Source organism: Scylla paramamosain, chromosome 44, assembly GCF_035594125.1.
Source record: "Scylla paramamosain isolate STU-SP2022 chromosome 44, ASM3559412v1, whole genome shotgun sequence".
Classification (NCBI taxonomy): Eukaryota; Metazoa; Arthropoda; class Malacostraca; order Decapoda; family Portunidae; genus Scylla; species Scylla paramamosain.
The window spans coordinates 4,181,620-4,202,514 of record NC_087194.1 but is presented as its reverse complement, the minus strand read 5'-3'; the positions used below and the strand labels follow the sequence as shown (position 1 = coordinate 4,202,514).

Genomic DNA, 20,895 nt, shown 5'->3' with positions numbered 1-20,895 from the left:
TGAAGGAGAAAGAGAAATTTTAGCGAAGGAAAGAAATGGTGGAAATTTTAGAGAAAGAAGCGTGAAGTATTACAAATTTTAGAGAAGGATGAAGAAATAAGGGAAGAATTTTAGAAAAGGAAAAGAGAAATGAAGGAGGAGTGAAAGAGAAATTTTAGCGAAGGAAAGAAATGGTGGGAATTTTAGAGAAAGAGAAAAATATCCGAAATTTGGGAGCAAGGAAGGAAATAAATGGTGATGGATTTTCAAGAAGGAAGGAGAGAAAATGTGAGAAAACTAGAGAATAAAGAATATAGAAAAAGAAGTTAAATGTTTGAAGTATAATTAAAGAAGAAATTAATGTAGAAGAGAGAGAGTGTGAGAGAGAGAGAGAGACTGAAAATTAGGAAGGAACAAAACTAAGAATAAGAAGAGGATGTAAAGAAGAAAGAAGAAATAAAAGAATGTTAAAAATATGCATAGGGAAAGAAGAATGTTGAATTAGAAGGAATAAAATGAAGATTGAAATATACAAGAAAGAAAGTGAAAGAGGAGGAATGGAAATTGAAAATAATAATGAAGATGCAGAAAAAGAAGAAGAGAGGAGGAAGGTAAATAACAAAAATGTGCCAATTTAAAAACAAAACAAAAAAATAAATAAAAGATGATATTTAGACATGGAGAAAAAATAATAACAGAACTTGGATGAAGAGAAAGGAGAGATTAGCAATAATAAATAATAATACAAACAAAACTTAGATAGAAAAAAAAAGTAAAGAAGAAAAATTTATGTATAACTTTTGGAAAACCTTATTTTTTTTTAGTTTTCATTTTTCTTTTTATTTTCATCATATTTTTTTTCTCCAGTTAGTCTAAGCTTTTGTGGGGTTTGTTTGTGGTTTGTTTGTTTGTTTGTTTGTGGAGATGAGTAAGGCTTGGAGGAAGAGGAAAAAATAGGTTTGTTTATAATGAGGTTGATGGAGGAAAAGGAGGAGGAGTAAGAGGAAGAAAAAGAGGTGTCAGTAATCAAAGATGAGAATTAAGAAGATAAAAGAAGGAAGAGGAGGAGGAGGAAGAGAAGAAAAATAATAAAAGAAAGTTATAATATTTACTTGCATCATTTCATAGCAAACAAACCCTCCTCCTCCTCCTCCTCCTCCTCCTCCTCCTCCTCCTCCTCCTCCTCCTCCTCCTCCTCCTCCTCCTCCTCCTCCACCTCCACACTCGTTAGACACACGCACAAGCCTTCTGTCCATCTGTCTGTCTGTCTGTTTGTATCATTCAGTCTGATCCTCTGTTCTGAGTTATAAGGAAAGGAATTGGTAGAGATAAGGACTAACTGTATATATGACTGGATTGTATCAGAGTTTATTTTCTCTTTTTTTTTTTTTGAGATATTAGAGTTTTCTTATAGTAATTGTATTGTTTGTAATAGTAATGATAATATGTGCATACGTAGTTGGGTCATTATTATTATTATTATTATTATTATTATTATTATTATTATTATTATTATTATTATTATTATTGATATAGTCTGATTTGCTGTCATGCGTGGACCAGTAGCTATACAAACATGCGTAAATACATGCATACATACATACATACATATGCCTTTGTAGAAATATTATTCTTGTGGGACCAAGTGTGTGTGTGTGTGTGTGTGTGTGTGTGTGTGTGTGTGTGTGTGTGTGTGTGTGTGTGTGTGTGTGTGCGCGCGCCAGTGTTTTGTAAATAGTGACTCACACATTGTAAAGCTATATTTTCTTCTATTAGAGATTTCAAGGCAGCTTAGAGAGAGAGAGAGAGAGAGAGAGAGAGAGAGAGAGAGAGAGAGTAAACAATTACAAGGCAGCTTGGAGAGAGAGAGAGAGAGTAAACAATTACAAGGCAACCATACTTTCCTTTATTTTTTTAAACAACAACAAAAAAGGAAAAAAATAAATCCGTCGTACACTCGTACAAATTACCGTACTTACACACACACACACACACACACACACACACACACACACACACACACACACACACACACACACACACACACCAAAATCTAACTGACATGACTTTCTCAAGTGACATTTTTTTGTAACAGAGGTCATCTTAGGTCACGATCATATTATTATTATTATTATTATTATTATTATTATTATTATTATTATTATTATTATTATTATTATTTGTCACCTATTCACTATTTCCATTTTTCGAGGAGTTTGTGTTGGGTTTGTATTATCTATTGTATTTCTATCATTCTGTCTTCTGATTGGTCCATATGTCGGGTCTTTCTCCCTCGCCCCTCTCCCCCTCCTCCCCCCGGACAGGTGATGGGGAGGGGGAGGGGAAGGAGGGGGTTCAAATAAAAGTTTATGAATTGTACTATTTTTTTTTTTTCACCAGAGAGAGAGAGACTCAAGAATGTATATTAACTTCTGTATTATAATTTTGTCTATTACTACTACTACTACTACTACTACTTAATTATCCTAGTACGTACGTTACTCATTGCACTGTACTATTACTATTATATTTGACTACATTTAATCTACTATCACTATTACATACTACTATAACTATTATAAATATTTGCTTTACAGTCATGTTTGTTACTAGTTAAATTATTATTACACGACTGGAATACTAATATAATCACCTACACATTCTAATATCAGTATATATAACTTATAACACTGCTATAATACGTTGCTAAAGTTGTAATATTTCTTTTACCACAATATCCTTCAGGCATTCTCAGTGACAATAAATAACTTAATAGTCTATGGTCTTAAAAGCCAAAAAGAAAACAGGAAACTGAAGAAAACGTGGACCTGGCAATCGGCTCAGTCCAGTTGGTCTATCAGTTACACAGGAGCAGCGAGGAGGGGTGGGTATCTGTGTCCGTCCGTCTGTCTGGCATGTCGGGTGAGTAATTGACCGTTGTATTGTATTGTATTAAGTTCTAGTATACAGAGCCTGAAATATTACCTTTGTAGTTTGTATTTTAATTTATTTTTTTTATTTATTCTTATGTGCGTGTTATCAGTATTTATTAGAGTAGTTTAGGTAGTTGGTGGCTTGTTAAAGGTAGTTAGATGAGTAATTGGTTTGTTAAAGGATCGTTAAGTTCACCTCTCATTAGTCTTTTATATATTTATATATATATATATATATATATATATATATATATATATATATATATATATATATATATATATATATATATATATATATATATATACGTAGACGTTTAATTAGATAAATCGTTTAGATGAGATAGTGTAATTGGCTTGTCAAGGGTAGTTAGGTTGATTGTATTGGCTTAATGATGGTGGTTAGCTGATCAAGTGCTTCCTCTGTCACGTTACTTTTTTCTCCTTTTTTTCTTTTTTTCACGTTTTATTAAGCAATTCATAAGACCAATAAGTTAACTTTTTATTTATTTCCCTACATACCAACGTTTGATTATTTATTTATCTATTTATTGTTATTATTATTTTATTTTTATTTATTTATTTATTTATTTATTTATTTATTTTTATTTATTTATTTTATTTATTTATTTATTTATTTATTTTTTTTTTTGCGTTCATGTACACACATTTAAGTAATTCATGGTCCAAGAATAGCTGAATGGAATCAGAGAACATTTTATGTAGTAGTCAGCTTTTGAGGGATAATTACCTTGATCTGCTTCACTGTGCTGGAGTCGTGGTGTGCAGTGCTTTATTTTGTTCACTAAAGGATTGGAAAACAGCCCATGGGAAGCGGCGGAGTGACGTAGTGCTGGGGAGATAAAAAAAAATGGATGTACAGTTTTGCGTTTCCGTCAATCAAATTAAGAGTTTTTAGAAAATATATCTTTCAGTAATTCTTGTTCGAGGGATAATAAGCAAAGATATGTTAGATTTGAGCCGCTAAATTTGTGTGCCAGTTTGATGAGTGTTTCGCGTTTCGCCCTCAGACTACGTGAAATGGACGAGCAGAGGTGGCCAGCAGGCTGTGGTGCCGCGTGCTTCTCTCACACACATCAAGTAACTGTGTCTGGTATCGGGTTCGTAGTTTGTTGTCTTGTAATACACTATTGGCTATTTTGTAGTGTGTAGCATACTGTGTGTGTACTAATTGTATGTGCAAAGCTTGTGTTATTGTATTTGATTTTGCAGGGAGTAATGGATGCAATATAAACGAGGACGGAAAAATAACGCGCACAGCAGCAGCAGCAGCAGCAGCAGCGTGAGGAAAGACGTAGCAACAACAGTTCACCTTCCACCGCTGCACGTGCCAGCTTGCGTGTGGTTAGGTTTCATCGTCAGCTTATTCAGGGCGAGGATTTAATTGGTGGAATGAAATTTCAAGTTCTTGGAGGATAAAGTAAAAACTGGGCATGTCAAGAAATGTAATATACAAATTGTACAACAGAATGCCTCGAAGAGTCTCCGGAGAGAAAAGGTCAGCCACAATACCTCGAAGAGTCTCCGGAGAGAAAAGGTCAGCCACAATACCTCGAAGAGTCTCCGGAGAGAAAAACCGGAGAGAAAAAGGTCAGCCACAATACCTCGAAGAGTCTCCGGAGAGAAAAAGGTCAGCCACAATACCTCGAAGAGTCTCCGGAGAGAAAAGGTCAGCCACAATACCTCGAAGAGTCTCCGGAGAGAAAAGGTCAGCCACAATACCTCGAAGAGTCTCCGGAGAGAAAAAGGTCAGCCACAATACCTCGAAGAGTCTCCGGAGAGAAAAGGTCAGCCACAATACCTCGAAGAGTCTCCGGAGATAAAAGGTCAGCCACAATACCTCGAAGAGTCTCCGGAGATAAAAGGTCAGCCACAATACCTCGAAGAGTCTCCGGAGATAAAAGGTCAGCCACAATACCTCGAAGAGTCTCCGGAGATAAAAGGTCAGCCACAATACCTCGAAGAGTCTCCGGAGACAAAATCAGCCACAATACCTCGAAGAGTCTCCGGAGACAAAATCAGCCACAATACCTCGAAGAGTCTCCGGGGAGCCGGCTAAACTAATTATAATTACTTATCTACCACAATAAATTTTAAAAATAAAAATCACAAAATATCTGAGCGGCAAATATCTGAGTGGCGGAGTCTCTCGAACTCTTCTTAGTCAACACTATCCCGGTCACCAGCAACGGGCCAGCCACGAGGTGGTGTCTGGAAGGCGCTCCGCCCCCGCCAGGAGGGAAAGTGGGGGTGGGACACCAGGACTGTGTAGTGGGCGAGCGATGAGATGGGGACTCCGTGCAGCAACCAGCCCTCTCTCTCTCTCTCTTGACGCTGCGTGGGAACACGTCACTTTTCTTACTCGTAGACTCCATCGTAGTAGTAGTGGTGGTGGTGGTGGTGGTGGTGGTGGTGGTGGTGGTGGTGGTGGTGGTGGTGGTGGTGGTGGTGGCGGCGGCGGCGGCGGCGGCGGCGGCGGCGTTGTCGTCTTGTCATGGCGCCTGTAAATGCAAATAAAATTTGTTATATTCCATTATATCAGTTTAAAATTTTTTTTTAACTTTTTTAAAACTTTTTTTTCATGGACTATTTGCGACTTTTTTTTTCATAGACTATTTGCAACCAATTTTTTCTCCCCATGGACTATTTGCATGGACTATTTGCAACTAATCTTTTTATCCCAAGTTTTTATATTTAGTTACTGAAACCTAAACTTAATGAATCCTATGTATTGCAATACTGCCAATGAAATTATTCCGCAATTTTTATTAGGCTTCTATATTTGTTTATTTATACAATTAATTACCAAGCTTTAAACGAGGCTGTCACCTTCATACTTTACCTTCATACTCTACGAAATACGTGGTCACGCATAGCAGTACTAATACATCATACACGTGCAGTACATCCTTTTCACACTTACAAGGTAGCGAGGGTTCAGGAAGTGTCGAGTTCAGCCAGCGAGTAACTTCGGAGGTTCAGGGAGCCTGGGAGGTTAAAGTGAGTCTACCATGACTCACCACGGCTTTGCCTGCTGGAGATGCGAAACAATGATTAACTCGTTACATACAACAGTTCCGACGTCTAGCATTGTTTAAGCATCGTTTAACCCTTTCACTGTTAGACACTTCCTTAATTACTAATATTACTAACCACTCCGACATTTCATCTTGTTCCACGGCCACTCCCAAACATCGTACTGGCTAAAAATTACGAAATGCATATTTTTAATCGCTTTCTTGTATATATTTATGTAGATTTCATACATTACTTCCAGTGCTGTGAATTCCTGGATATCGCAATGAAAAGGTAAACAACAGTATTGGCTACATGGATTAAATTTCAAGTGAACATTCTACATACACCATTATCTTTAGTGATACACGAACCAAACTGCCAAAACAAAGAAGCTACTAACGCTTCTAACATCTGCTGCAGTACGACCACAGACAGCCTACAACTTCCGCTTTCACCAACCCTTACCTCACCCTTACTGCAATCCATTTTTATCATTTGCCAAGTTTAGATTAATTTTTCATTTACTTAGTTGCCACAATGTCAACACTCGCCTTGTTCAGCCCCTCGAGATGGTGGAGAGGCTGTTAAGTGGTCAGCTGTCTGCGTAGGTCACCCATCTTGAACTACCTTTTTGCGACCAATCTCCTGCCTGTGCGTATCCAGCCTTCCGTGGCCTCGTGCTCCAAGCAACACTGATCCCGTAGCGTGCATGATCTTGTAATAAAAAAAAAAAAAAAAAATTAGGTTTAGTCTATGAAGTAGCATTGTAGTGGTAGTAGCATTGTAGTAGTGGTGTATTGGTCGTAGTTGTAATAAGAGGTAATGATGGTAATAATGACGTAATCAAAGGTAATGGTGATCCTAGCTAGTGTGGTAGTTGTGGTAGTAATAGAAGAGGGAGTAATGTTGCAATGAGATAGTGGTAGTATTAGACGAATGATTAATAGTAATAGTTGATAATTTTGGTAGTTGTCGCAGCAAAAGATGGATAAGCAATAGCGGTGATAATTGTAATAATAAGAGAAGGGAGAACCAAACATACTCATAGTAACATAAAACATCACAGTAATTAAAGAGGTCTCAACATTATAACGCACCAAACCATTACAAACCCACACAACACCCATTAATCGTCTCTAGTCAACACACGGTACACCAAGTCACTTCCTCTTACCTCCTCCTGCAGCGGCTGACGATCGAGTGAGGCGTCGGGCAGAGGGAAGCCAGCACCTCAGCACTGAACCCTCTTTGTGAACCAGGAACCCGAAGCACGAAGCACCATATTCTGAAACACTGCGCAGCACCTTTTCCACTACATTCCAAAGGTTCTAGTGACAGATTAACAGGATTTCTATCTTACTAACTTTTGAGAAACTGGCTGATCATCTCTGTGGCCTTGAAAAATAGTCGCAGTGAAGTAGCAAAGCATTTCATCACCAGGATTAGTTTCAAAGGCCACGGAGATGCTTGGTAAGGTTCTCATGAGTGTTTCTGCTTATGATGCTGTAAAGTATTTGTTAATCTATCGCTACAATCATGAAAATATTCTTGAAAGCTTCGGTAACTATCACTAGAACAATGAAAATCCCTGAAAACCTCAATAACTTCCACTAGAGCCTTTTAAACAATTAGTAGACGTACGAAAACACCTTGAACAACCCAACAACTTTCATTCAAGCCTTTTAAAAGTACTAGAGATAAGACGTCTGAGATTTTGACAATATCTTTTTTGTTAAGTACCATCGATAAGTATTCAGTTTAATCACTTGAGATAATTGGGTTGTTAAGAGAGTTAATTGCTTTAGGATGAAACTGAGTGTGTTGCAGAGAGAGAGAGAGAGAGAGAGAGAGAGAGAGAGAGAGAGAATTACTTAACTACCCAATTAGCTTTATTTCAATCTTGTTACAGTTCATTTGTCTACATTATTACCAACGTTATTCTCTACTACAATATTTCTATTATTTCTCTTCTCCCTCATCTTCCTGTTATCATTACTCTCCTCCCCCTCCTAATATTACTATCACTACTTTTAATATAACTACCATTGCTTCTTGACCCTACTTCTACTACTACTACTACTACTACTACTACTACTTACTACTACCACCACCACCACCACCACCACAACCTGGGTCAGAAAAACGAGACATACATACATACGCATCATATATTCACTCATCTCTGCACAATCTATACAAAAATAAATAAATAAAAATAAAAAAAACTATATATATATATATATATATATATATATATATATATATATATATATATATATATATATATATATATATATATATATATTAGATCTTGAGGCTGCCACGTGTAAGTACTAGTAAAGTAGTGAAGTAGTAGTGAAGTTGTAGTAGTAGTGAAGTATAAGTGACAGCCAATCACAACCACGTTACATGGATACTTAAGTGAAGAAAAAAAAATAAAATAAAAAAATAAATAAATAAATAAAATAATAATAATAATAATAATAAGTAGTAACAAATATAACAATAATAATTACTGTATATTTTTTTTGTTATGTTTATCAAAATCATTGCCCATATTCCTTTCCCTTCAATAAACAAGAAGTGAGGAATCGAACCTTATTAACCTTTCCCTTCCGATTATAAATATCCATTAAGTAAAACAAATAAAAACCTCGGTTATTTTCACTAACATAACCTGTCAAAATAACGCATTACATTCACTTTTAAAACCAGATCTCCCTCACCTTTCCCTTCCGTGTTAAAAAAAAACTATGCTTAATAATTCACTCTCTCCCATTACTCATATAACTCCCATTAACACCTTCATTATCATATCGCATCATTATCTATCAAAATAATCTCTAATGCCTTTTCTCATCCCTATTCATTCTAAACCGCACTCTTAATTTCTAATCTATCAACAATTAATTTCTCATATCCCATCATTATCTATCAAAATAATCTCTTAAATGCCTTGTCTCATCCTCCCTTCTTTATTCATCCCTACTCATTCTAAACCGCAATCTTAATTTCTATCAACAATTCATTTCTCATATCCCATCAATATCTACTGAAATAATGTTTGTAGTAGCTTATAATGCCTCTAACTAGTCCTCCACCCCCTTCTGTGTCTATAAATATCCCTGTTATTCCCAAGTCGCTCTTCTCTCGTTTACAAACACATCTCTTTTTACTTTGGCCGATACGTGAAATGATTAAACCTAACTCTATCACACCTGTTCTTCTCTGTCCTTCGCCAACACCTGAAAAGTGAAGAAAAAAAAAAAAAACTATCCTAACACTTATATCACCTATTCTTCCCTCTTTTTCACCAACACACCTCTTCTTACCTGGCCACTACCTGAAATTATTAACCTGACCTACCACACCTGCTCCCTCTGTCCTTTACAAAACACACCTGTACACATGTCTACCTGGCCACTACCTCAAATATTGAACCTAACCTACCACACCTGTTCCCCTCTGTCCTTCACAAACACACCTGAACTCTGACAGAAAACACCTCTTTCATCCATCACTCTCCATCACTCCTACACTACCTGTCCCCTCCTGTACAGAAAAGTCAACAAAGGTAACAAAAAAAAAAAATAAATAAATAAATAAAAAATAAATAAATAAATAAAAATAAAATAAAAAAAATAAAAATAAAAAATATCTAACATTACCACCTCCCCCTCTCGCTCTCTCCCTCACCACACAGTCACAAATGGACCAATCACAGGCCAGCTCTGCATTTCCCATGAGCCAATGGGAATGTATCTTTTTAATGCATGGAGGAGGCCAACTGAGGGCAGGAAATTAAATAAATCAATAAAATACATAAATAAGTAAGGAAGAAACATTAATTTGCTTGTGATAGTTAAAAGATTAGTGAAGTGATGACTGACTTCCTTCAGTTTTCTTTGTCCTCCTCTCAGCCTCCTACACACACTGAAGGGAATGCAATGGTAACCTTTTCACTGCTTTGCTTCCTCAACACTCACAGTGAAGACTTGCAACAGGAGAGAACACAAGGGTAACAATTATTCTGCAGGGACTTGGAGGCAGGAGAGAACAAAAGTCTTATTCTGGAAGGACAGTAGGGAACACAGGGTAATCCTGCCTTCAAGCCTTACAATCCTGATGAAGCTTGGGTGCTTAATAAACTGTTCCATTGTAACTTAAAACTGTATGAAACTAGTGTGTGTTAGAGCCATGATTCTACTAAAGACTGAGGTTAATTCTGCCTTACAACCTCTGAATACTAATAATGCCTTGGTAGTTATTAAAGGGGTCTATTGCAAACTTAGAATTGTATGAAATTAGAGCAGTTTAGAACAACAATTTTACTAAACAGAAAATAAGAGGTTAATTCTGCCTTAAACCATTTGAATCTAATAAATGCCTTGGCAGCCTTGTTACTTATGAAAGGAGTGCATTGCAAACTTAGGACAGTATAAAATTATTATTTTAGAACCATAATTCTACTAATTCTGCCTTAAACATTTGAATAAGTTAATGCCCTTGCTTATCAAAGAAGTCAATTGCAACCTTTGAAATGTATGAAACTATAGGAAATTTAAGTCACAATTGTACCAGTGAGAATAAGAGGTTAAGCTTGCCTTAAAACATTTGAATCAAGTTAATGCCTTGTCTATTGTAAACTTCAAACTGTATGAAAGCAGAACATTTTATTAGAACCATGATTCTACTGAAATAATTTTATGAAAGAGCACTAAGACCTCAGATAATACTTAAGGGGGAAAAAAAAAAAAGTTAATTCTGCCTTCAAACCTTCAAATTCTGTTATTGCCTTGGAATTCATTGCAACATGTAGAACTGTATGAAGTTAGGAACATTTCAGACCACAGGAAGAAAGAATAGGAAGTTAATTCTGTCTTTTAAACCAAATTAAGGTGGTGCCTTGAGAATTATAAAACAAGTCTATTTTAAACTTGAAACTGTAGTGAACTTGAGAATTTTTACTAGGGGAGAGAAAAAAAGAAGTTAATTATGTCTTTAAATCAAATCAAGTTGGTGCCTTGGAAATTGTTAAACTAGTCTATTGTAAAGCTGAATGAACCTTGAAGATTTTAGACCCTAAAAATTTACTAGGACAGATAAAAAAAAAAAAAATGTTAATTCTGCCTTTGAATAAAACCTGGGTGGTGCCTTGAGAGTTATTAAACTAGTCTATTGTAAAATTTAAGCCATATGAAGCTAGAACAATTTAGACCCCAAAATTTTACTAGGAGCAAAGAAAGAAGTTAAAACCATATTTAAAGGATAGGTTAATCATTTCAGCCTTTAAACTATATCTGGGTGCTGTTTAGGAAATGATCAACCTATTATATGAAAAAATAAGTGTTTACAAAGTTACGGGTGATTAAGAAAAGTTGACAAGCAGTGAAAAGATTAAGTGTTAAACCTCGTTGTGTTCGCTTATGTATAAACCTATAGACACTGTACAGATGCTGGAATGGACTTGTGTGTGTGTGTGTGTGTGTGTGTGTGTGTGTGTGTGTGTGTGTGTGTGTGTGTGTGTGTGTGTGTGTGTGTGTGTGTGTGTGTGTGTGTGTGTGTGTGTGTGTGTAAACATTACATACAAAACTACATATCACAAGTCTACCTATTGCCATGTTATGTATAGTGATAATGGTAAAGTGATATTAGTAGTAATAATAGTTGTACAAAATTGGTTTTCTTATACATGAGATGCCTTTCTCTCAGTCGTCGATTAAATAAATAAATAAAAACGTAAGAAGTTTTAACACAAATTCTTCCTCGTCACAATCGTCAACATAAACAAAAGTATAAGCGAAATAAACTCTGAAAGATGGAAACAATTGCTATAGATGCTGAAAACTGCAAGAAAAAAAAAAAAATAATAAAAAAAAAATAATAATACAATAATATAAAAACAGAAATATTAAATAAACAAACATGTCCTTAAAGTTATCTTAGGCAATAAAAACGAGAGATTGTGTGTGTGCGTGCGTGTGTGTGTGTGTGTGTGTGTGTGTGTGTGTGTGTGTGTGTGTGTGTGTGTGTGTGTGTGTGTGTGTGTGTGTGTGTGTGTGTGTGTGTGTGTGTGTGTGTGTGTGTGTGTGTGTGTGTGTGTGTGAGAGAATTGTGTGAGAGGAATGATAATCTGTATTCATAATGTGTTCTATACATCATGTGTGTGTGTGTGTGTGTGTGTGTGTGAAGGCTAGCAGGAAGGCGGCTTGGGTCCCTTGTATCTCCGACATAACACCTTGTGGATGTCTTGCAGTATCTGAGACTGTTCACTCAGGCTCTGCAAGGAAAGACACAGAATGAGATGGAGAGCTGATGTTGTTTTCCCTCAGATCAATAATAATTTTCTCTTTCACTCTCTCTTTCTGCACACACACAAAGAACTGCCCTTGCTATGCCTCAGATCATTAACAATTTTTTTCTCTCTCTGCAAGTACACACACACACACACACACATGCACAGAACAGGGAGACACAAATACAAAAGATCTATTATTTTAGCGGCCAAAAAGAGGCTGGAAGCATGAGAGGACACAAGAAAAGCTGAGAAAAGGGAGATATTTGAGTGACATAAACACACGCACCCCAAAAACACACACCTGGGGGATATAGCACAGTGGTAATTCACTACTACTACTACTACTACTACTACTACTACTACAACACTTACCCCATCAATCTCTACTGTAGGAATGAAGGACACTTTAGGACGCAAGCTGTGGGTCATATCCCCCATGTGCTTCAGGATACTGGCGCCCTTGTCTGACTCCACACACTGCGCCACCTTACTCCACTCCTCGCCAAACTTCTCCACACACTGCCGGGGTGGAAAGTGGATTTGTGATGAGGTGGAGCGGTGTGGTTACTGTGGTGGTGGTGTGGTGTTGGTGTGGTTACTGTGTTGAGTATTAGTGGAGTAGTGGGTGAAATTATGTGGATTTGATGTGTAGATGGTGTGTGGAGGAGGACAAGACCAGCGGGGAGACTAAAGAAGACCTGTGGGGATGGTGTGTGGAGGAGGACAAGACCAGTGGGAAGACTAAAGACCTGGGGGATGGCATGTGGAGGAGGACAAGACCAGTGGGGAGACTACAAGACCTGGGGATGGTGTGTGGAGGACATGACTAGACTAATGGGAAGACTAAAGGAGACCTGGGGATGGTGTGATGGTGTGTGTGTGTGGAGGACATGGCAAGGATGAATGAAGAAAATTATATGTAGTACTGTAAAAAAATAAATAAATAAAATAAATAAATAAATAGATAAATAAAATACTAAAAAATACACAAAATAACAATGATTTACAGATATATGATAGGAAAAACACTCAAAGTAACCCTTCTCTCTCTCTCTCATGATGATTTAGACATACAATAACAAAAACAGTAATAGTAACCCTTCCCTCTCTCTCTTTGTCTCTCTCACATGAATGTAATTGTAATACCTCCCTTTCTCTTCCTCTTTCTGTCTCTCTAACTCTCTCTCACATGATTATTTAAACATACAATAAAAACAGTAATAGTAACCCTCGCTCTTCCTCTCCCTCTCTCTGTCTCACCTTCTGGCCGACCTTCATAGGCTGTTCATTTCTCTCTATCATGCAGCTCACAATGTCCAACTGCTTTTCCTCGTCCCTGATGGCATTGGTGACACATGCGTGCACAGTGTTGGCGCGGCACTCTACTGGTCCATGCTGACAGGTAAATGTATACTTCCCTTCCTTCTCTGTTGTCTGGGGAAAGGATAAGACTAGGTGAGACTGTGATGGAGAGTGACAGTGAAAGATTGTGTTTGTCTGGGGGAAAGAAGTGATTTGGTGAGGCTGTGGTGGAGAGAGAGAGAAAGAGGTGAAGATTTGTGTGTTTGTCAGGGAAAGGAGTGTAATTTGGTGAGGTTGTGGGTGAAAATGAGAGGTTATGTGTGTTTTGTCTAAGGAAGGAATGTGATTAGATAGGTGTGGGTGAAAACGACAGGTAAAAATGAGAGTTTGCCTGAGGAAGGAAGTGATTAGATGAGGTTGTGTGTGAAAATGTGAGGCAGAGAAGTGTGTTTGTTAGTGAAAGGAACACACACACACACACACACACAAACTAACCTGTGCCTTGCCGTATGGGACAAAGGACACAGACATGATGGAGCGCAGTTTCCCATACGTTGGTTTGAGTTGCTTGAGGACAAAGTACCGGCTATCAGGACACAACGCCTCATAATACACCACAACATTCATGGGTGGGTAGGCCGCCACCTCTGCTGCCTCCTGAAAGGGTGATACTCATTAGAACCTGCAGGAGGAGGAGGAGGAGAAAGCTGGAAAACAAAGAATTATGATCTGTTGTTCTTTATGTGGTTTTTGTGATACAGTTTATTGTTTAAAGGGTGAAAATGTTGAATAGTGAGGCAGAAGGCTCCTCCCTGTTACTGCAGGAGTAGCAAGAGGAGGAACATGAAGGATGAATGGTAGGGTTATTGGAGGAGGAGGAGGAGGAGGAGGAGGAGGAGGAGGAGGAGGAGGAGGAGGAGGAGGAGGAGGAGGAGGAGGAGGAGGAGGAGGAGGAGGAGTTAAAAAAAATTGAAAACTAAGTCTGAAAACATAACAGATAAAAATTTAATAAAAACAAGAACCTTACAATTTAATAATATTCATAAGACACTGACAACTCTCTCTCTCTCTCTCTTAGACACTTACACTTTCCATGTTCTTCACAGCTCCATAGGTCACCATATCATTGACAAGCACAAGAGTGAGGACAACACACAGCAGAACAGACGCCCAAAGTCCCGCCACACCTGTCCTTTCCCTCTCCCTCTTCCCCTCTTGAGGAACAACCCGGGAACAAACATCTATGGCTAAAACTTCTGCGTCTATCTGTCTGTTTGTTATGTTCACGTGTTCCTGGCGTGTTTCAGTGTCCTGCACAGGTGTGTTTCCCTCGTGTACACATGTTCGATCTGTGTTACACCTGTGCTGCGGCCTCAACACCTGGGCTGGTTTGCTTTTCATCTTAATCAAATATTCAGCTTTTCTAAATGCTAACAAGTAAAGTTCCTGGTATTCACTGGGATTTTATCGTTATGCCACACGTGTTTTCTTTATGTTTTCACTCATTACTTCTATCATATGTCAGGTGTATTTATTTATTCGGTTTTTTATATCTTCAGGTGTGTTTTGCCTTTCGTGTGTTACCTGACAAAATTTATGCTGTTAGTCATTTCACATGTGTTTTCTTCAAGGTTTCACTCTATCACACGTCACTGGTTGTGATGTACTGGGTTCGTTAGGTTTTCAAGTGCGTTTTGCCTTTATTTCGTGTACTAACAATTTCTCTGATAATTTCATACATTTTTTTTAAAGTTTTACCTCGTACCAAGCACCGTATTTACTTATATATTGGACTACTTATCTTTTCAGGTATGTTGGGCCTTCTTTTCGTGCATCAGATGATAAAATTAGTCTAATTAGGCTCTTCACATGTGTTTCTTGAAGTTCCAACTCTTGTCAAATAGCATACTAATTTATTTACTGTATTACTTATCTTTTCAAGTGTGTTCTGCGTTTTCGTGTATTGGATGAGTCTTATCATTCGCTTCACACTTATTTGTGTTTCGACTTGAATCAAACACCGTAACTTCTTATTTACTGGGTCAATAACCTTTTCAAGATTTTTTTTTATTTATTTATTTTTTACGTACGTCAGTCTACATAATTAACCATAAACCATGTCCTTCAGTAATGGTCTTATTTCCACATCCTGTTCTTGACGCGTGGCACTGCACATCGCACAAATAATTCAGGCTATCTTCACTTTGCAGCCTCGCGGTAATATTTAACAGAGGGGTAGGCAGAAGAGGGCCCCACGGCATCCCACCTCTCACACCACTACCGGCCTGTCCACTAATGCGAAGCCGAAGACCTCCTTTCTACCTGCCGACCCTTGAGTTACCAGTTCTTTCTCTATTCTACCATACACCAAAGCGCATTTCCCCCACCCAATACAGGCAGTAACCCTCCCCTACCCACCTGCATCAATAGCACACTTGTAGCTACGATGGCAAGTAAATAATCGCCTAAAATATAAAAATACACGAAAGGAAAGTTAGAACAAGGATGTGACGAGCGAATCTGTAGGTTTTGCTCTAAATCTCTTTCTAAACATTCCTCCCAGCTTGTATTTCGAGGATATGCTCAAGCTGTGCTAATCCTGAGTTACAGTAGCCCCTGTAGAGCAAATCATTCCTGTAAAACACAATAGGAAAGAAGATAAATGGGCGGTAGAGTATGAAACGTGGCGGTCTCTGAACAATGATGCCTTTTACTCTAGTCTCAACTCAAACATGCCTCACACTTTATAGGACTCAGATACCCAGGCACAAAACACATTTCCAGAGAGATAAACCATCCCGGAGCATACACAAGCTAATAGACACATAAATAGACACAAGGGAAGAGGGTAAATAGGGAAAAAAGAAAAAAAAGTTGGAGACAGGTGGCACCAGATACTCCGTCCGTGTAACTAAAACATTCCTCATGATTTATAAACACCACTACAAAAACGAATCCAATAGAGATAAATAACCTAGAAACACACACAAGCTACAAAAAACAGACGTACACCAGGGAAGAGGGTAAATAACAATAAAAAAAAGAAAAAAAAAAAAGAAAATGAAGTGTAGAGATGGCAACAGAAGAATTGGCGGCGACGCGTGTGTGACATAGCGGGACTTACAAGAAAGCGGTCAGCACCCCGTTAACATCCCAGCTCTCCCTCCCTACGCCTTCTTCCACGCTACCACCTCCCCAGGGCATCCACACCCACACTGAGGCCTTGCACTGTGAGGAAAAGTGTTATGTAACCTGAGGGGGCGCGAATGTAGACGTGTAAGGAAGGGAGGACGAAAAGAACAGGAAGAGAGAGAGAGAGACGTGTCGAGAATGATTTGGGGTGAACTGGGAATGAAGGGAAAACTGGAGTAAGGAAATTAATGGGATACTGAAGAGGGAGGGAGGGAGGGAGGGAGGGAGGGAGGAAGAAAGAAAAGAAAAAAAAAAGAAAGGAAGGAAGGAAGGTAGGGAAGACAGGAATACTGAGAGAGAGAGAGAGAGAGAGAGAGAGAGAGAGAGAGAGAGAGAGAGAGAGAGAGAGAGAGAGAGAGAGAGAGAGAGAGAGAGAGAGAGAGAGAGAGAGAGAGAGACCAGCATGCATCCATCAAACAAAAAGGCAATCAATCACTGATAAGATAAAGCTGAAGTGGATAAGATGATTAGGATTAGACTCGCGATAAGGTGTGAAGATGACTCTATACTGAGACAATACACTTACGCTGGATTAATGAAGGCAGATAGATGACAGAGTTAGTGAGTGAGTGAGAGTGAATGATTGAGACTGACTGAAATGACTGGAGAATGATTAATTAGGTGTGATTGAGAAAGTGACTGACTGAAAAAGTGAGACTGACTGACTGACTGACTGACTGTAAGAGTGAAAGATGATAATGAGCGAGTGACTAATAGACTGACTGAGAGGGAAATGACTGGATAATGACTGAGTGACTGACTGACTGACTGACTTATAACTGAGAATGAAAGATGATAGATTGAGAGAGTGAGAGGAAGATAATTTCAGAATGTACTTAACACCTGTGAAAAAAAAGAAAAAGTTTATGGTTCGTGGCTCAATTCATTGCTTTGTTTTCACAGCCCCCCCTACTGTGATAAGACCTTGACAACCACAACAAGGAGTGAGGAAGGGCAAACACTCTGCTCTGTATGTAAACTTCGTGCCTCTTGCTGCCGTCAGAGGGAGGGAACCAATAACAACATGAATCTTAATGCTTGCCAGGATCCTGAAGAATGTTGAAATGTTTTAAATGTTTAGTTTTGTTTTTTTCATAATCTTAAATGGATGTTTGGGTGTTTTTTCGTGTTTTTTCTTATGTTTAAATAGATATTTGGGTATTTTTAACTTTTTCTCATAATTTAATGCCTTTTTTTCATTTCTTATAGTTAACATACATTTTTCTTTATATTTTTTTAGTTTATACATTTTTTTTAAATTTCTAAGTGGTTGTATTATGATTATTTTTCTACATTTCTTTATGGTTGCATGTACTTTAAAGAATTCAGATACAAATAACAGCCTCTATCCACACCTGTCCCCACACCTATTTCTACCCCTGACTTCCATGCTGGGTCTTCACATTTTCAGGTTTCTTTAAGCTTCTCTGTGGTTAAGTCCTTTCTCTCAACTTCTCATCTCATCTTGCCTCATAGTTTTTTTTTCTTTTATCTCTCACTTTACTTTCTACACTTGATGAAAGTGTGTGTGTGTGTGTGTGTGTTATCTTTCAGTTTCCTTCCTGTCCTGATTATGTTAAGACTCTCTCTCTATATTGCACATCTCAAACCTCTCTCTCTCTCTCTCTCTCTCTCTGTCTCATACCTCTCAAACATCACAATACTGACAGCACACACACACACACACACACACACACACACACAAAAGGTCTCTGTTATAATGCAAAAGACTGACAATAACTGATAAACTCCCCAGTATTTCAGAAAATGACGCCCCTCTTCGTCATCACACTTCAACGATTTTCCTGACAGATTCTTTAAGTCAAAAAAGACAAGGACTGAGTTACTTAAGAGCCAGTTCTACACTCGTAAGCTACCCAAACAAAACACTCCCCTTATTGGTTCAGGAGTTTACTAATAATTAAAGTGTTTTGGTTAGCTTACGAAGTGTGTAGAATTGGCATTATTGTCTTATTAGTTCCTATTTCTCCTCCCATTTGTTCAGGAGCTTACCAATAGTGTAAGCGTTTTGGTTGGGCAGCTTACGAAAAGACTAGAATTGACTCTACTGTCTACTAGTTCAGATTACTGTGGAATCTGATAACTGACGTACTTTTGTTGGTTGGCTAGTCAATGAAAAGGGTGACTGTTGAACTGCCCCTCATCCCTTGACCTTCAATATGCAACAATTCACACTAAAAGCAATGCATGAAATCTTTATAAGCGTCTACAAGAGAGAATGGAATTACAAGGATATACTTTGCAATTAGTGGTCAGTCTAATGCTCATAGGTGGGTGTACAAGAAGTGTCTCAGTGGTTAGTGATAAATGAGATGTGTCAAACAATGGTGAAAGGGGTTGAAACAGATAATTGGTTACAAATTTTCTGGGGCAGCTTAATGTTGATAAGTTAATGGTTAGTGATCAATGGTTTTCATATACCCATAACTATTACTACTGCTGCTACTATTATTTCTACTACTGATGCTACTACTACACACAGAACCACAAGGAGGACTGACTTACTTAAAAATTATAATTAGTAATATAAATTTTCTGTTTGTTTAGTATTGTTTAATAACTGGTAAGACTCAATAGTTTCTAGTTTCCATGTACCAACAATAAGAACAATAACAATAAAAACAACAGCAACAAGAAAAACAAAAACAAAAAAAATACAACAACTACTAATACTACTACTACCGTTACAAATACACACATTACCACAAGCTAGTCCAAGATTATAGACCACAAAATAGTTAAAGATTATAATACTAAGAAATAAAATCATCACCATCACCACCACCACCACCACCACCCTGCACATATCACCAATATTCCCACACTATCTCTTATCTCAGACGCCCCACAAGCATGTCAACTAAATCCCAATGCCTTGAGAACACGTGGGCTTGGGAATGGAAGAACACCCCAGGAAGATGTCATAGGAAGGAGAAAAGTAAATAATTTTAAATGCAGAAAGAAATATAGGATGCTGCTTGCCAAAATTTTTATCTAATCTTTGGTATATTTTCATTATCTTTCATGTGGCACTCAATTCAGGCCACGTGATACAAACACCAATGAACTGAGAATACCTGAGGGAGAAAACGAAACCAGAAAACAAAGAGAGTAACCTGTAACAATGAAGATAAAAATATGTCACCTCAACACACACACACACAAACAGACACATTTGAACACATTTTTCTCAATATTCTTCATCCTAAACACGATATACAACACACACAAGGAATACTAATGACTGGAACATGGAAAGGAAAAAAGATAAAACATTTGTTCACTCGCACACTCACCCACATAATTGAGGATGTTCCTATACTATTCTTCACAAGACATACAATATACAGCACACACAACAAACCTCAATGACAAGAGAATAACCGGAAGTGAAAACGAGAGTAAAAAAAAACAAACCCGGAGAGGAAAAATTATTAAACTTTTGGTATTCCCCACACAACCTCACGTATTCAAGGACAATTTTCTCAGTATATCAAGCGCCTAACACAATATCCAGCACACACAACGATTCACAATGACTAGAGAACAAATGATGAGAAAACGAGTAAAGAAAACAAAAAAAACAGCGTAACCCATAGTGAGGAAAAACAACATTGGCCTCACTCACACAAGCTCATATTTAAACACAATTTGCGCTGATTCTATTGCAGTTTAAAACAATCTACAACACACACAAGGAACCCCAATGAGTAGAGAACAAATAGGGGTGAAAACGAGAGTAAACAACAGAGAGAGTAACCCGTGGCGAGGAAAAAGGATAAAACAGCTTTACTCACCGGTTCCCTTTTGCCTTGTTGTGGGTAACCAGGCGGAATATCAAGTTGAGGTGGAAGATCCATATATTCCCACACTTTCCAGCCCAGCACCATAATTAAGATGAAAATAATAAACCTGATCAACAGCCTGCCGCCCCCCATGTCCATCTCGTTCAAGGGACCAGCAGAAAGTGACTGAGAGAGTGGGGAGAGGGATGGAGGGGCAGACAGGTGGATCTCTCCCCCTCTCTCCCTCTCTCCCACTACCTCTTCTCTTTCCCCGTCTCTCTCTCTCAGCTGTTTTCTGTGGTGTGTTTCAAGGGAAGCTATTTTATTTCGTGTGTTGTGGTTTGGAGAG

General features: G+C 38.0%; 2 protein-coding genes and 1 long non-coding RNA gene across 8 annotated transcripts in view; 1 reads left to right on the top strand and 2 right to left on the bottom strand.

Moving 5' to 3' along the window:
- Positions 1-2,358, top strand: part of LOC135094124 (uncharacterized) — a 103,234-nt gene extending 100,876 nt beyond the window's left edge. For 3 of the 4 annotated variants that reach the window (XR_010263601.1, XM_063993929.1, XM_063993928.1), the window contains one exon: positions 1-2,358. This exon is cut by the window's left edge. The gene's annotated coding sequence lies outside the window, so the exon portion shown is untranslated. The other variant, XR_010263600.1, reaches the window with a different exon arrangement.
- A 2,329-nt stretch (positions 2,359-4,687) lies between these two features.
- On the bottom strand, positions 4,688-8,247 carry LOC135094127 (uncharacterized). 2 transcript variants are annotated; one of them, XR_010263606.1, is made up of 4 exons: positions 7,123-7,746; positions 6,500-6,662; positions 5,854-5,964; positions 4,688-5,431 (listed from the first exon to the last, which is right to left on the bottom strand). It is a non-coding gene; the product is annotated as an uncharacterized LOC135094127 (long non-coding RNA). The 2 variants fall into 2 exon arrangements; XR_010263605.1 differs by lacking the exons at positions 4,688-5,431; positions 5,854-5,964 and having other exon boundaries at positions 6,153-6,662; positions 7,123-8,247.
- A 3,168-nt stretch (positions 8,248-11,415) lies between these two features.
- LOC135094122 (gamma-interferon-inducible lysosomal thiol reductase-like) lies at positions 11,416-20,895 on the bottom strand. 2 transcript variants are annotated; one of them, XM_063993927.1, is made up of 5 exons: positions 20,559-20,895; positions 14,044-14,205; positions 13,507-13,680; positions 12,619-12,765; positions 11,416-12,228 (listed from the first exon to the last, which is right to left on the bottom strand). In XM_063993927.1, exons 1-5 carry the CDS (start codon positions 20,703-20,705, stop codon positions 12,142-12,144), a joined length of 717 nt encoding a protein of 238 aa, XP_063849997.1. In that variant the 5' UTR covers positions 20,706-20,895; the 3' UTR covers positions 11,416-12,141. The 2 variants fall into 2 exon arrangements, with proteins under 2 accessions (XP_063849997.1, XP_063849996.1); XM_063993926.1 differs by lacking the exon at positions 20,559-20,895 and adding an exon at positions 14,635-15,886.